Below are 18,134 nucleotides of genomic sequence, written 5' to 3'. Positions count from 1 at the left end.
ATCATCAGGCAATTGTAGCCCTGAGTTGACTGGTTCGTGCTGCAGAATGTAGTTGTTTGTTTTGATTTCCTTTCAACACATGGTAATTTTTCTCCCCTTTGAAAGGGGAAAAAAATGGCTTTTTTTTCTTACATGTGCCATGAGCAAAAGATAATTTTTGTTTTTGGAAACAAGATATTCAGACATCCAGTTTCAGAATCCATGATCAATAAAGCCAAATTAAAAATTTAAAAAATGAGTTTTTGAAAACCCATGACAAAATGATGGTTGATAATAGCAAAACATTAATTAGATCCATTATTTATAGCCAAATTTTAATTTAAAAAAACTTGTGCTAATCAATTAAAACCACTTTTTCTAATACTAGATTACTAACTCTCCACAAACTTTCTATAGCTAGTTTACTCTTTAGAAATACATTTAAATTCTATTAGGTTAAATTTCATTTGTGTGCCTAATTTAATTCATGGTTCAGGTATTTTACTATTATAAATTTAATGAATTTATAATGCCAAATATCCAATAGACTTCCTTCATAACATTATACAATACATAAATAAAATGTTAATATGGAGCAAAATAAAGAGTCAAACAATACTCACTGCTTAAGCTATCATCTGAATACATAAATAATATTATATAGGTAAAAATTATGTATGTCTATGTGTGTGTATATATGTAAATGCATACAATATGTGTATAGATACATAAAACTTTTAAGAAGGTGATTTTTGCTAATGAGCAAGTTCATTGTGTATTATTTTTTCACTTACCCGTGGTAGATGATCTTGTGTATTATAACTGGCATCATAATCAGAGAGAACATCAAGAACTTCTGAATACATATCAATCAAAGATTTCTGTAAAATTTTAAAAAATTAATAGAAGACTGAAACATTAAGGAAAAAAATACTACAGATGTGTCTAGAGAAAAAAAATGTGATATGTTCAAATTGTTTTTCCATGATTATACTGCTTTTTCCAGTTACATAAATATATCTTCATAGTAAACATTAAAACACTAAGGGATGGGAAAAGGAAGAACAGTGGAATGAGTCTGATCTAAATTTCCTGTGTTCACATATGAAGATACCACAGGGAGACTCACTATTATGTACATCTATAAGACACTATTAAAAAAAAAACTGTAAGAAAATCAGTTGAATAAAGGGTAAAATGCCATTTCATCTTCAGTTTACCTTAGAGTTTCAGTTTAATTTAGAGAAAAAATTTAGAACTTCCTAAAATTAAATAATAAAAGGAAGGTATTATTACTGATGAGCTAATATTAAATGTCAATAGAGGAAGACCATTAATACCAAAAAGGCCATAAAAGAGGCCAGGTGACCAACTGACAAGGAAGCTATTATTCTCTGCCAAGTATGGGGTGTGTGTGTTTGACAGGGAGAAACAAATAGGATAGAGAACATATGCAAATAAACATCTGAGGCTAAAACTAGAGAAATGATCACCAAGAGGACTGTTAAGCCAGTAAAAGAGGTTAAGCTTCCTCTGACACCTAGGAAGGCTACTATGTTAGAGCATCTGGGACAGATATCCTGGATTGCTTCTCTGTAGATAAGGAATGAACATGGTGTCTTACATATAAGTAAAATATCTGAAGACCAAACAAATAAGCAAAGTGGTCTGGAAAAAAAAGACCCATTTAATAATTAAAAATAAGGTGCTTTTTTTTTTTTTTTTTAAGATAAGTTATTTAATGCCAAGATAGAAACAACATTAGGGTTTAAGTGTCTTAATCTTTTATACCTGAAAGTAATTAAATGGTAAGCAACTGTCATTCCATCTATCTAAAAGCAAGCAAAAAAATTTAAAAAGAAATTTCATTACCAATGCATTTTATGAGAGAAAATGCCATCTTTTAGGTAAATTCTCAACATACAGTTACATTTGAATGTGGCTTTTCTCAACTGGTAAGAGCCACTTGTAAATAAAGCCATGCTAGTTATCTATTTGTACTGTCACGACTTAAGAGTCAGAGCTACCAACACATTCTTTAAACTAGAATGAAATCTTTGGACCTTGGCTACAGAATGTATGTGCCATTAGTACTTATTGTGCTTACTTACAACATTTAAGCTAAATGATTTACTTTAATTTCATTAAACACATATGGCTTGGCTTGGTTTGGTGGGAGATAGTGGTAATTACCAATGTGATAATAATAATAATATCATCATAGGCTTTTTCGAAAAATTCTTATAAATGCCAAAGAAGCTTCCCCTAGAAGATGAATGTTAATTTTTAAAATCAAATAAAATGGCTCGGTCATTCACTGGACATAATAGTAAGGCAATGATGATGTCATAGTTAAATGTCCATCAAATTAATAATTCTAATTATATAGATGTAGAAATTAAGCCTAGAGATAAAAACTTTATTTCAGAAAAATAAATTCCCAAGGAATTACTCTTAAAAATAAGGCTTTTAGGAATCCAGTATAAGAATAAATCTGGGAGACTGTTGACATTAAGTTGAAAATAAAAGGATAACAAAACATTTTACAGTTCCTTAAAAACTGGTATCAATGAACAAAGGTTATGTGTCAAAGTTTTGAGAATTAATAAACTGAAAGAAAATACCTTCAGCTTTCTATGATGGATGCCTTTATCATCTTTCTGCAATACTAATTTTCTCAATTCTTTGTTCTCCTTTTCTAAACGTTCCAAGATTCTCTGATACTTTAGCTGCAAAAAAATAATACATACAATTATATGAGAAAAAGATGGGTCAACAAATATTAAGTCCAAATTAAAATCTTCCAAAATTTTGAAGTCATATCACCTATTTAAAATGTATATTACTTTTAAAAGGCTTATAAGGCAATAATGAAACTCTGAATATTAAATAGTGAAATTCACAATTTTCTATTGTAATTTAGCATTTAATTTGAAAAATTCTTTACAAATTTCTTACACTGAAAAAATTAAGTTATTTAGAAATATCAAATATGTATGAATTTTAAAAAGTAGGTTCTGAAGTACACCATAAAAAGGCAGTATTTCTTGTTATGTCAAAATTTAAGGTTTTCATTATAGGACCATTCGACAAAAATTCAGATTCTTTCCATTCCCAAGTTATTTTGTTTTAATTGATGCTATGATATAAAGTAATAACTACAATACTTGAGCATGTAGCATGTGATAGACTCTCTACTAAGTTGTTTCCCATGCATTAACTATCTTAGCCATCCTAGAAACGTCACATGGCAGGAGTTATGCAGAGTAGGATCTTAATTTAGGGATGTGTGGTGGCATGCCCAAGGCAACCTAGCTTGTATTGGTGGAGAAAAAGAGTTTTTGAATATAGGTTTGTCTGAGTCAGAGGTTCAAATTCTTCCGTTTTGTTAAATGCCAATGCCCAGAGAAAATATGTCAATATTTAAAATAATGATATAAAAATAGATTGTAAAGAAAACTAATAAATTCAAAGAGGATATTCTGTTAAAGGAGTTGCTTGGTAACCATCTCCTCTTCTTAAGTGAATGTGATCCTTTTGAACTGGTCTTCCTCATTCTTATTTCTTCTAAACATTGAAAAATGTACAAGAAACTACTAAGAAGCATTCTTCCCAATAATCAGCAGAATGTTCATGTATAAATGTATATCATAATTTTCATAATAGAAAATAGTTTTTAAGAAAAGTTTTTTAAAAAGTTTCAATCTTTTGATTAAAAAAACGTATTAGAACAAAGTAAATATCACTTAAACATGGTCCTATCCTCTGAGAATGTCCAGCTTAAACCAAGTTAAAGAAAACATATAATTGAATCATATAATATGAAACAGTTTACGTTGCACTATAAACATTTTTTACACATCCATTTATATCCACTAATAGCACATATAACAAAATTCTGGTAGATTACTGTTGCCTAATATGGTAGTCACAAGCCAAAGAAACTACTGAACACTTAAAATATGGATGGTCTATGAAGATACACTGTAAGCATAAAATATCTTATTTAATACTTTTACATGGATCACACATTAAAATTAAAGTATTTGGGACATATTGGGCTAAATAGTATATTGTTAAACAATTTCATCTGTTTCTTTTCATCCTTTTTTAATGTAAAACTTTCAATTTTTCAGGTGACCTGCATATTTCTTTCTACTGGAAATCACTGATACAGACACAGCTAATTCCTTGGTTTTATTATATTATGAATTCTCCACACAGTGTTGTGTCAATGCTCAGTGGCTAATAACTACAACTGTACAAAGGGTTGTACTTTTATGTATCCCTTAATATCAAAGGGTTGATATTAAGGGATACATAAAAGTGGTAGGATTTCCACTGGCTCATTTCCTTGTAAATATGGAATCTATTTGGGGATTTATATTTTCATTCTTTAGTACACATGTCAACTACAGCAATGTGCTATTAGCCTGTCTTGCAAGGTTCTAGAACAATAATATACTGTAGGGCAAATCACAACTTCCTTGAAAGATTTTCAAAACAAAGATTGCTAGGTTCAGGATGTATAACCAATGTGATCCTGCAATCTGTATACGTGGTAAAAATAAGAATTCATAACCCACTTGAATCAAATGTATGAAATATGATATGTCAAGATCATTGTAATGAGCAACTAATTAAAAAAAAAAAAAGATTGCTAGGTCCATTCCCAGAGTGGGACAGAGACAAGAATTTGCCATTTTTTAACATACTCCCAAAGAACACTGATACTTCTGATCTAGCGATCATACTTTCAGACCAGTGAATTTTTTAACTTACAAAATGTAGTTTTATTAATGAACTTTAGGATAAGTGCCATTCTTAGTCTACCTTCTTCTTGAATAGATATTGCCAATTATTAATAACCACGACAAAATTTTCATTAGGTAACTATGCATGCGGGGGAGGGTGACTGGTTCATTTATATCACACTGTAAATAAGTATAAACACTGAGCAACCATATTTCCTTCTAAATTTTCTTAAGGCAGGTCTTTTTAGCAGTGTGTATTTACACAGTGTAGTGCAGTTTTAGCAAAGTTAACTATTTTAGTTACTCAATCAAAATAATATACATGGCCAGGAGCCAACAACAAAATCTCTTCTAGTTATTCAACCTTGTCAGTTTTAAAAACATAAGTTCCTCATATGTGTGTGTGTGTTATGTGTGTATGTATGTGCATATACATACATTACCATATCAAACCATTTTAATAGACTTCAGTTTCAGTTTCGTCATTTACTTGAAAGATTTCTATATGGAATGTTTACTCAGAATTAATTCCTCACTGGGATTTCAGGGTTCTATGTCAAATATGCCCAAGTCCTTCTTCATTGTACTGCTAGACATTTTTTGGGTTCATTCACACTTTTCTTTCAAGGGTTTCCTAATTTTACTCTTGGATCTTCATTTTTGTTTGCTTGAATTATTTCAATTTTCAGATAATGCAGGTTGATATCTATATAAATAGCCATACAGATGAAGATAATAAACAAGGTATTCTTGATTGTTGCAGAATCAACATTGTGAAAAGAAACTGTCAGATCAGAACAGTAACCAGGACCTCTACAGGAGGATAATATTTATAGTAACAGTACCAAAAAGTTCTGGGTAGATAACCTTTGATTAGGTGGTGTTCTTGTAGAAAGGGATGAAAAGTTTATTTTCCAGTGATTACCTCTGGAATCTCCAGGTTTACATTTATAATTTACATACATTTTTCCCGTTTTCATTGGAGGAATTATGGGTACATCTGACTGTTTTAAATGCATCACTACCAAATCTCTTCAAGGCTTCTTTGATCTCCAGTCATGCAATCCTGCTCTACACAGTACTTCTCCCAAAGTGAATTCGTTCTTCAGCATCATGATTTGAAAGTAGTCATCTCAAATTGTCTAGTATGACATATGTATCATCATCTGCTTTCACACACCAATTAGCATCTTCTAAATAATGGTCATGAACATACTGAAAAGCTTTAATTGCTTTCCAGTACAGGTGCTCTGCTCCTTTGGTTTTTAATCCCACAGCAGGAAAGTCTTTAACACCGCTTTATTATGACAATGAACTCATGGTAGCTTTTACATGTTTGGACTTTTTCTCTAGATTCTGAGGAACTACCACATCCCAAAAAAGAATTTTAACTTTTTGATAGAGGTTTTCAGTGATGTCTGTTTTCATCTTTATGTTGGCTAGAAACTGAAATCAAATTCATTTACCCTTCTAGATGTTTCTGTCATCATCATCTTTTAACTTTTAAAAGTAATTCTAGCATGAAGATCATTATGAAGAATATTAGCCTATGTGCCACCTGTTCTCCCAACAAGATACTTACTAAATAGCTGAAAACATAAAAAATCCACAGAGGATGGTTAAAAATTTCAACCAAGATTTAGAAGTTATTTCCTGAAAGTGTATTTGTGACATCAGCAACTGCTCCCTCTTGCCCTCCTGGGGACGGAGAGACAAGACAGATTGATGACCTTTCCTCCTCCTCCTAGCAGCAGCAAGGCTGCCGCTGCTGTTGAGATCACTTTAGGCAATGAAGACGGCTAAGGTAGGCCCAGCATGCATTCCAGCTTGCTTGCTCCACTTCTCTCCACAGCATGTCCACATCTATAAAACCAGTGATTCTTAACTCCTGCTGTATCACTATACTATACTGCTTTTAGTTTCTTTAGATAAATACCAAGGAGTAAGATAGCTGGGTCATATGGTGGTTTTATTCCTAATATTTTGAGGACTCTCCATATTGCTTTAAGAGTAGTCGTACTAATTTGCAGGCCCCCCAACAATGTACAAGTGTACCCCCCGATCCCTGCCAGGATTTATTATTGTGTTCTTAATAACTGCTATCCTGACTGGAATGAGATAAAATCTTAGTGTAGCTTCTATTTGCATTTCCTTGATTGCTAGAAATGTTGAACCTTTCTTAATGTATTTGTCACCCATAAAGAAGAAAAAAATTATGAAAACAGAACATCATGCTAAGTGCAATAAGCCAGACTCTGAAAATCAGGGATTGAATGTTTTCTCTTATGTGGAAGCTAGAGCAAAATAAGAGAAAGAAGGTGGTGGACAGGGGTGGTCAGTATCATAAATATATGGGGAAGATCATTAGAGTAAAAGGAGATCCAGAGGGAGGAAGGAAGAAAGGGAAAGGGAAGGAAATATGAAATGAATTTAACAAAATTACATTATATGCATATATAAATGTACCACAGGAAATTTTACCTTTATGTATATGTAGAAAGCATCAGTCAAAAATAAATAAGCAAGTGAAAGGAAGATCAGTAGAAGAAAGAGAATGGGGAAAGGAGGGGAGGGAAGGCAGGGAAGGGAGAGAATGTGATTAAAATCAAAGTCCATGCCATGTATGATTTTGTCAAAATGAACCCAACTACTATGTACAACTAACTATAAGTGCTCTATAAATAAATAAATGGCAAATAATAAAAAATATATGGGGCCACCCAGAACAGAGGTGATTGTAGCATACAGTCAGGTATAAGACTCAATGAAAAAAATCAAGGAAACCTGTAACTCAAAATGTACATATTAGTTGTTTAATTTCATCCAGATTGATACTTGTTTTTTTTTTTTCCAAAATAGAAAGACCCAAGATGAAAAATCTTTTAACTTTTAAAACTAACTCTTAATGATTGTACATTAATGTTATTTATATAGAATATAGATGATGAAGTGATAAGGCAATTTTGCACTAGAAAGTCATCTACTAATAACACTGCACAAGTTACCTACTCACAGAACAGATCTTTAAAATGATGATTTTACAAACTATTAAAAGAATAGCTTTTCAAAGTGGAACCAGAAATACCTTTAGAAAAGTACCATCTGATTGGTTTCAGGCTTCAGAGAAGCAAAGAAAAAGATTTCTGAGAGCTCACTAGACATATGTGGTAGTAGACTCAATTCAAATTTCTTTAACTGTTGCCAATTAAAGAAATTATTTTATCAATATAAAAATGCAAGAGTCAGTTCATACAGAAACAACCACTTTCCTTCCTTTTTTCACAGTACACTCAAAATGAGACACATAAATGTGTTAATTCAATACTTACATAGCTCCTTCTTAGTTCTCAATTAGCTTTTCTCTCTTAGTGATAACAAGAGTTTATCAATAACAATTCCAAATATTGCTTTGTTGAAAAAAGTAAACTTCCAAACTTACATATCATCAAACTTACATAGGATTATTTTTTAAAAAGATCCTGGGTTTTCTTACTCATCAGAATTACCTGAGTATGCAGAAGTTCTTCTTGAAGTTGGTCAATTTTCTCTTTGTCTGACACCTAAATATTTAAAGGAAACTAATTTTAGTTGACTAGAGTTAGGTTTATATAGAATGTACAGTAAGTTAAATTTTTAAAAAAGTATCAAGAATGAAAACCGATAACTTTATATGTATAATTAAAACAAACTTTAAATCAAGTGATTTTTTTTTAAAGAAAATACCAGCATCCAACATTAAAAATAGGTCATCAAAATTTTATATATTAAGAAGTAAAAACCTTATAATAGAATAAATTTCCTGTTGTCATTCCAGTCATTTCTTATGAATAACTTGTTAGAAAAATAGCAGACCAACCAACATGTTTATTCTTAAGAGGTTGTTCTGTACTAAAGCACAGGGACTTACATATTTAGAGAATAAGCATTTATCTCTCTCTAGAAATAAATTTTGGGACATCAGATACATGGAATTAAGTACAGCTACTGTAAAAGCTCATTGGTCACATTATATATTTTAAGGAAAAGTTATTCATTTCTATACTTTAAATAAGTTCATAATAAATGCAAAAAGGTAAGTTGCATTTTCAGAGCTTTAAGTTGAACCAAATGCTTGTTTTTAAATTCAATTCCAGTGCAAGATCTGCTAACCCTTATACTTTAGGGAATGCATTTGCAGCAATGAAACCAAATACAGCAACTAACATCGATTTGAACACAAAACGAAAAAAGAATAAAATCCACAGGTATTGTGTAAACTACTTCAAATTGTTATTGATAATGTTAACATAAAATATTTTTAAAAACTCCAGAGAACTTTATAACAGGTTTTAAAGTAGTCACAATACAAATCTAAATGCAAAATACAATGATCAATTGTAATAAAAACGATGTCACTTATGAAATTCACAAACTGTACTTTGACTTCTTGATAAGGTACAGAAGTTGTCATCCTTAGTCTTTAAAAATTACTTTCTAATTTCTGAAAAGTTAAAATTTGTAGATGTGAATTTATATCACAGGAGAAAAAAATCAAGTTAAATTCATATTCTTTTTCATTTAAATCTTTGCACATATTCACTGTGCAATTTAAGCAATCAGAACATCAATGGCAGCAGATACATGCGAAAAAATTTTAAATGATTACTGAGGTAGACATTAATAAGTCTTGTCCATGCTATAAAGTTATTTTCAGTTTTTTTTTTTTTTTTTTTTTTGTACCAGGGATCGAACCCAGGGGCACTTTACTACAAAGCCACATCCCCAGCTTTTTAAAAAATATTTCATTTAGAGACAGACTCTCACTGAGTTGCTTAGGGCCTCATTAAATTGCTGAGGCTGACTTTGAATTCATGATCCTCCTGTGTCAGTCTCCTGAGCTGCTGGGATTACAGGCAAGCTGTAATCTACTGTGCCTGGCTATTTTCAGATTTTAATTCCTATTTCTAAGCATTTTTCAAATTTTTCTCCAAACTTTTACTTAGATAAATGGCAATACTTGCTAGAAATAATAGACATATTTTCTTTTTCTTAAAAGACCATGTCTGAAAATCTCCAAGAATGACTTGGTAATGAGAAAAAATATAAAAAAAACTTTGTTTTTGCAATTCCGTATAGCAAGCAGAAACTTGCTGATAATATTTTTTCTCATTTTGACTATGTGTATGTAGAATGGACAAGAATTATTAATAGTCTCCTAAAACATAAGGAGATAAGCAAGTTGAGGAGGAGCCCATAACCCAAAAAACAAAATTTAGAAGGCCAATGAAACAAGAAATAATTCCATGTTCAATCATATGGTATGCCATCATTTTGTAATAATATGGTCATAAATAATTTGTTATGCAGATCAAATACCCAGATCATTTAAAAAGGCACTTTGAGATTTATTTTGCTTATTAAATATTACCCAAAGGGAGCTAAATATGTAAAACATACATAAACATTAGTTTCAACTATTTTAATTTTGAATATGAATATTTACTGATTTCATATAATATATCCTAAATTATTATAGAAAATCCAACACACTCAACATCTGGGGCAATAATTAAGAAAATAATAATAATTATACAAAAAAGGTTTAAATGTCTCTTATAAGCCAAGAACTGTAAAAGGTTAACTTAGTTATTAGTTTGGTAAAATAAAAAGTTTCAATATAAAGTAAAATGATGTTTATTAGCACATAACTCAATCTTGATTTTAATATTAGTGTTTAGAATAAAAACTGTTGAGATCTATATGTATTTGGATTTTGGGGAATATTTAAATTTATTATTTGCTCTTCTGGCAAAATTGTGAAAAATAACTCATGCATAGTTTACTGACATAGTTCCTATCTGCTTAGTTTAATGCAGCATCAAAATTAATCTTAATGTTATATTAAAAGACAAGTGGTGGTGGAATAAAAAACAGATCTATTTTTTTTCTAGAAAACTTTTAGGTTTCTAAAACAAATGTAAAGTTTAAGGAGAATATACGTTTATATGTTTTCTTCTACTTTCAACCAGAAACTTATCCTAGGTCTTAGCTAGTAACTTGGGTACATTTTATTTTGCTGTGCTTTGCTATTAAATTCAGCCACTTACAATGAGAAGCTCATGTCCTGTTGTTTAACATTTTAGTTTTTGTTATGAAATTAATTTGAAACTCACCCTGACAGAAATGATATCAATGGTCTTGAAACCAGAGCTTTTCTACAATTCCAGGGCTGTGAAACTGATGGAGAAAGAGCGGAATCCTCCGCAGAAACAAGCTAAAGCTGAAAGAGAAAAACCTTTACTAGCTCCTCACAAAACCAAGCCTGATTTTAAATAAGTATTTCTTACTACTAAGCCATTGTGGCATTCTGAAATACATATACAAGAGGGTCACTGAAAGATTTCTATATATATACATACTTTTAGGAGGCAAAACTACCACAGGCAGTTTTAATCTACTAGCTCTTCTTGAGCTCTTTCACTTAGAAGATACTGAAAAAACTTGTTAGTTGCTTCTAACAAAATATTAAAAAATGAAGACCTTTTTATAGTTTCAAGAAGGTAAGGGAAAAACAATAATTAAAAAGCAACAAAAAGTACCTCAAATAAAACCCAAATGATTGAAATGACAAAAATCTCATAAGAATTTTGATCATGCCAGTGAAGAACTGAAAAGTCACCTCTGTACCAACTCTAGGAAGGAGGAGGTAAAGATTAACTAAGGAACTATTGTTTCAGAACGGTAAGGAGAACTCGTTACAAAAGAGTGTAAATTATTTTTTAAAGTCCCACTTATAATTCACACAAGGTAACAAAAAGAGGGCACAAACAAGGCCTGTCTGGTGCCCAACTAAGTGTATTTTAATAAACAAAATAGAGACCTACCAGTCTCTATTTTATAAACAAGGAAAGAGGTACAAAATGCTTAAATGAATAATCCAATAAACATTAGAAATAGGAATAATATTTCTAAGTCAGAAATAAAAACTAGTAAAATAGGCCTACAATGGATATTAACCTTTTACAATGTAGAAAATGAATGAGTGTTTATTCCTAATATCCCTGTATTGTTAGATTCAAAAGCACAATGATAGTCTTTAACTATATCTTAGAATCTTAAAATGACAGGGACATATTTCATCATTATAAAAAAAACAATTCAGAACAACTTGTAAATAAAGCTATATTTATATTTCTAAGTATCATACTAGAACATACTAACTCCTCCCCCTTCTTTCTGCAACAAATCTATGGTATGAATAGGTTAGCCTAAACATCCAATTAGATAGACTATTTAAATGGTACACTCACAGGATACGGAAAAGAGACAGTTAAAGTACCACTTAAAATAAGTCCTTCCTTTTAACACATCTACTTTAACCACATACAAAAATAACTTATTTTCTTTTCCTTCTTATGTTATTCCTTTATTGAATGCTAATATAGATTTTTGATTCCACAGCCATGGAATTGAGAAGAGCCAGTAAGTGACACTGAAAAAAATAACAGAATTATGATGAGTACTGTAAAGTATTAACCACCACCAAATCAGATAAGGTTAGCCAGCAGAATTATGGAGCCTAATTATTATCTACAGTATTGGTTGATGTAGACATCAGAACTCTCCTGGAAGTTAACTGTGTGAATTAATCTTTTTTCCTAAATAAGGTCTGTGTATAACTTTAAAACTATTTTATCTAATAGATGTAACATAATTAACTGATTTTTTGAGATTTCAGACTATAACAGCAAAATCATTAATTATTTCACTGGGACCTAAAAATCTTGTCACAATACAAACTTAGGAATCTATACTCTGGTATTACCTAACAGCCAAAGCAACCTCTTAACTGCATCAATTTTGGGGTGACTCAATAACTGGACCACATAAACAGTAACTCAGAAGCTTACTCTAAATACAAATCCATGGACACTCACAGATAAACTAATCTTTGGAAACTAAATTGCTATGCTTGAGCTTGATATTTTGAGTTTTGTCTATACTATACTACATCCACTCCAGGAAAGTTACATATCTTTATGATGTATCTTTTTTTTTTAACTTTGTTAAAAATAATTTCTTGTAACTTGAGTCCATGAATGGATTAAGGCGACATGATCTTGGCAGAAATGGCTGATTAGCGTGAACATATCAGTAGCCCCCTTAAATCATCCATCACCTTGCGCTTCTGTTGGGCATAGCTCGTGCTATACTGGCCAGCAGCTCTGCGTGCTTCTTCTTCATGCTCTTGAATTTGCTGTTGTAAGAGAATGAGCTCACCAAGCAGACCCTGCCATGAGTTTACAATGAGGAGAAGAGGAAAATTGGGGAGGAGAACAATGTTAAACCAAAGGGCACAACAAAGAATAGATGTAAGATAGGGAGGAATGGATAGCTTAAAACAAAAATGGAAACTCATGCACCTTTAGAGCCTTCATTTAGCTGGGCTCAGTACTGCATTTCCATTTTCACCCTCAGTAAAATTAGATGTCTCAGAAACATAAAACAGCATAGCTTAAAAAGTGAAAAGGAAAATGCAATCGTAACTGTTGAATAAAGTAAGCCGGATATATAATATCAACACACAGTAAAACCTAGACTAACTGGAATATTCCAGGAAGGCAGCATTGTAGTTCATTGCATTTCCTGGTATAACCCTTAATTTTGAATTGCCAATGTGAGCCAATGTATGCCCCTAACTTGGAGAAAAAAGCAAAACTGCTCATCTTACAGGCCTAAATCTAATACTCATCCATAATTCTCATAGGACTAATTGGAAGACCATAATAGCTTATTTACTTATTAAGTTATTATTCTTAAGTAAATATTTTTCTTCGATACAATTTCTTCAACTGAAGACTACAATCTCTCAAAACCCCATTAATCTGAGTTTTCTAGCATCAAGGTAATCAAGGTTTTACATTAACTCATATATTCTATGTGCTTTTTCACACAGCTAAAATTAAAATTTTTTATAAGTTAAAAACTGTGTTATGCTCTATTTTGATTTTATATAATATTAAATAACAAGCTTGACTGTATTTTCACTTTTTATGAGCTGTTTTGACATTAAATAGAAATAGACTCTGAGAACATAACCAAGTAAATATCAACTACTAAGCAAAAGAACTATAAAAGAACATAATAAAGACATAGAGATAATATAATTATTATGAAAATTAAAAATGAAACAAAAGCCAGTTTGGATCCAGACACAAAATAATTACCTTTTCTACTTCTAAAATTAATTCCACTTAATTGGGAAATGTTAAATGGGTACAATTTTTGTTATAATGTATTCACATGAGGCATGATAATAAAAACATGTAATTGTACAGTATTTTTAGTTACTGGTCTATAAGATAATGAATCTTGAGAAATGTGGAAGAAAGAATAACTAGAATTTGATAAGGGCATAAGTTTCATATTTTCTCAATCAGAAATCCTAAAAAGGTAGTTTCAATGAATGAAATAACTAATCTGTATAAGAATAGTGTCTGGAAATCAATGGGCTCTGTTTTTATAAAGTCATAAAAACACAGACTTAGGAAAGCCCCTACTTACTTACAAAATAACCTAAATTAGGAGTTTCAAATAGTTTCAGAACTTTTTAAATGACTTCCAAAAATACTTTGTTTTGTAGAATTAGAAAGTCTAAAATGCTAGTAAACATTGTTAAAATCTAATTTATCCAGAGGCTTAATTTATTTTATCTTATAGAACCCAAAGACTTAAAGAGTTTTCCAGAAAATAAACACAAAAGTTAGTATTATAGTAAAGCATTTTAAATTGTATAAATGTTAATATACAATTTGGGGAATCTGTGCTTGATCCTTAATTTTAATACAGTAGGCTATGATCATTGCCAACATTAGATAATGCATAAAACTGATCGGTTTACTACAAATCAAAGGATGGAACTAATTGATATTTTTTCCATATGACAAGTGAAATTTCAACATTTGTTTCCAGATTCAATAATATAAAATAGATTTATAAAGTCTGAAGTTATCTTTAAACACATATCTTTTGAATAAATCAGTTTTATTAGTCATTGTCAAATCTATCAAAAAATAAAATGCCAACTATCTATCTTCATCATTTCCATAATTTCTGTCATTTTTTATATCTTTGCTTTTCATCAAGCAGGAAGAAAAGTAATCTGACAGATTTATTAATTTGTTCATTTATTTTGGTCCATCACTTTTCAAATCACCCAAGTGTTTAGATTTCTCTGCCTTAAAAGAAGTCTTCCTATGTTGACTTACACAGTAATGTGCCTACTATCTATTTATATACCACCAGTAATAAAATTTATAAAATGCCAAAGCTTTTATATTTATAGCTTAAATACCCTTCCCTAGGTTATTGCTTATATATAAATACAAATGAATGGTAAATACTCTAATATCTATTAGATTATAAGAAAATGCTCTCTTTCTAATAACACCTCACTTTCCTTCCAAGTCTGTTATTGAAGCACTGTTATGTGAAGATAGGTGAAATTAACTGTTACCTCCTGAAAAAAGTAGGGAGAAAACACGAATTAGACATATAAAAAGCTATTTACACTATGCTATATAGTTTAAGGAAGTTACTTCTCCCCAGTCTTAGGCAACAAATCTCACGCTCAGTACCCAATGAAGGGCTTAAACTTTATAATCTAAGACCATGTGGAAGTAAGAGGACAAGGAATGTATGCACCTGCTTTTCAATATACACTCCTCAGATGTACAAAATATATTTTTATTAATAAATATTGAAAACAAGCCTGGGCATTTTTATCTCAAGAAATAGTACACAAATCATTATTCTTAAAATACTACATAAAAAATACAGTAATTGCTATAAATAATGATAAATAATTCCTGTTAAGAATCACAAATGATATATTCTCTAAACATCTCCTGGCTGTTCTCAAATTGATACTATAGTAATTAGTTCCATTTTCATGTACAATGCTGTCAGCTTTGTTTTATTTTTAATCATGACATAAGATCAGGAAAATCAGTAGTAGTCCAAAGTGTTTTTGACCCATGAGGATCAATTACACTTAAAAAAAAAAAAAAAGTGATAATAAAACAATACAAAGGGAGGCATATTTAAATTACTATTTAATTACTAATTAATTTGGCAAACACTACAGTGCTTAAACTGTGTAGTCTATAAAGACATGATAGCCCACAAGCACAAATGAAACACTTACTCTCTGGTTCTGTAAGGAAGTTTGCTGAGCCTTGATTTAGAAATTTTATGGTAACTTTAGTCTGACAAAAGAACTTTCTTAAAGTAACAACTTCTTTCCCTATTTTACTTAAAAATATTCCTAAGCATTAAACTACTTTCCAAAGTTTGAATAATTCTGCTATTTAGTTAGTTAAAAGAACTATTTCTGCCCCCCAAGTAATACATAATTCTGTTGAAGATATGCCAAATGAAAAATGCTTTATTGGTTATCACAAAGAAACAGGTCTTTCTATTTAAGATGAAATTGCTCCAATCAAGAAATATCATATTCTACTTTACTTTTTGGACAATTTCTATATAAACTTTTAAGAGAAAAGCAAGAGAGCTGTTGCCAGAAATTATCAGTATTACCACATCTACTAAATTCCCTTTGTTCGAAATAGTTACATAAAAACAGTATTATATACATGTATATGTACATATCAAATAAAAACATTTATTGTTGCTTTTCTTCCTTTGATCCCTCAGTTTCTCATATACTATGCTCCAGGATGCAAGCAGTTTGGGATTCTGCCTGAGAATTTAACCAAGGATAGTTGCTCAGAAAACTTAAGAATTTCCCAATTCCATGGTTACTTGATAGTGATAGTTGTGAAAATTTAATTTTGCAACAAATTCTACATTATCTGTTGTATGAGGAATCCCAGAAATGCAAACCCTATGTAAGCAACATTACTACAATTGAGAATATAAATACATTAAGTGCTTTTATAGCTAACACACAGTAACCAGAGCAAAAAAATCTTTGGGCCCACCTTTGTTAACATCAAACAAATGTATCTACTTTATATCAGCCTCTCTTTTACTAAGTTAAAGCAATTAATTAATTTTGCTAAGAGGTCAACACTATCCTGAGTTCTCTGAGGACAGAGATTTAGTGACAGAAATGGTCCATTAAACAGTAAGAATTCAAGCCAAAGTAAATAGTATTTCATATGGCAAGTATTCTAAACATTGAGGAGAGGATAACTGAAGAAATTAAAATGATTATTTAAGAATTCATGAAGGGGACAATAAGCACAAACAGAAATTAGGCAGGTTAAAAAAAAAGAAAGGAGATATTTCAGTTGGAAGATAAAACAAACCATAAAAATAAAAATTAGAGTAACATGTTGTAACAATATTAATGTATTATCATTTAATAACTACACTGAAAATAATATTACTACTTTTCGTGATTTGGGCCTTTAAAAAGTCCTTCAAATATTTTCTGTGAATCACAAATGTGCTTGTTACCTTGAGAATGGCCATATTACTTACTTCTGTGAGATGTTTATGACCAAATAGAAACATGATAGAACAAAAGCAGAAAACAAAATGTCTCTTTTAACAAATTAATTTTCACTAGAACATGATAGTGTTAAAGAATCTAATAAAGAAGATACACTAATGGTCTTACTACTTATATATATGACTAATATGCAGATTTAAATGATTCCATTAATTTAAAAAAAAAAAAAAAGGCCATCAGTCCAATTCTGAAATTGTCTTGAGGTAATTTTTAAGTTCTCTGAGTCTCAAGAATATTATTCAGTTTATAAGGATGATTTCTAATATTTTCCTCTAGAAGATACAAGTATTAAACTTAACAAAAAGTATTTATTAAAAAGTGATTTTACTGTATGCCAAACATACCTCAATAAAATGGCTTAGTTAGGTTAAACAAAGTGGCTTTACTATTTTTCAATGTTTTATTAATCAAAGATACATATCAGAAATTTCAATCAACATAGCATAAATAACTAATATCTGCAAACTAAATGGATATAAATCCAGGTAAACCAAAGAATCTTGATGATTACTTAGCCTGTGTGGCATTATGGGGGAATATATTCTTTCTGTAGAATTTTTGAAGACCTCTCTAACAACTTTCCCAAACACCTGAGTCTAGTGAGCCTAGATTAGAAACCAGAGGTAATCAGTTCATCATGTTGTTCCTTCTGTCTGAGTCAAGTCAAACTATCTGACATCTGTATTTCCTTCCACTCCCATCATTTTCACTTCTGTTGACTTTGAATGGTTCTAATTGTTCATTTACTTGCCAGGACTTTTCTGAATGTGGTCTCCTATTAGAAAGGACAAATCTTTATTTTAGTTCTAGTTGTAAAAACATTTTCCATAGAAGTCCAGCCAGAAACTGTTTCAAACCTGACAACCATTTAACTGAAGTGTGAC

At 30.7% G+C, this 18,134-nt stretch overlaps 1 protein-coding gene and 1 pseudogene across 4 annotated transcripts in view; both read right to left on the bottom strand.

The window, feature by feature from the left end:
• The window catches only part of Opa1 (OPA1 mitochondrial dynamin like GTPase), an 83,827-nt gene that overhangs the window by 52,563 nt on the left and 13,130 nt on the right, over positions 1-18,134 (bottom strand). For 2 of the 4 annotated variants that reach the window (XM_027935975.3, XM_027935972.3), the window contains 4 exons: positions 12,892-13,002; positions 8,240-8,293; positions 2,604-2,708; positions 774-860 (listed from right to left, as the gene is read on the bottom strand). In XM_027935975.3, coding sequence (XP_027791776.3) covers positions 774-860; positions 2,604-2,708; positions 8,240-8,293; positions 12,892-13,002 — 357 coding nt within the window. The remainder of the gene's footprint in view (positions 1-773; positions 861-2,603; positions 2,709-8,239; positions 8,294-12,891; positions 13,003-18,134) is intronic. The other 2 variants (XM_071615196.1, XM_027935973.3) reach the window with 1 other exon arrangement.
• LOC114093189 (glycoprotein-N-acetylgalactosamine 3-beta-galactosyltransferase 1 pseudogene) lies at positions 5,357-6,407 on the bottom strand (annotated as a pseudogene).

Source organism: Marmota flaviventris, chromosome 8 (assembly GCF_047511675.1).
Source record: "Marmota flaviventris isolate mMarFla1 chromosome 8, mMarFla1.hap1, whole genome shotgun sequence".
NCBI lineage: Eukaryota > Metazoa > Chordata > Mammalia > Rodentia > Sciuridae > Marmota > Marmota flaviventris.
This window is presented reverse-complemented; position numbering and strand designations above follow the sequence as displayed.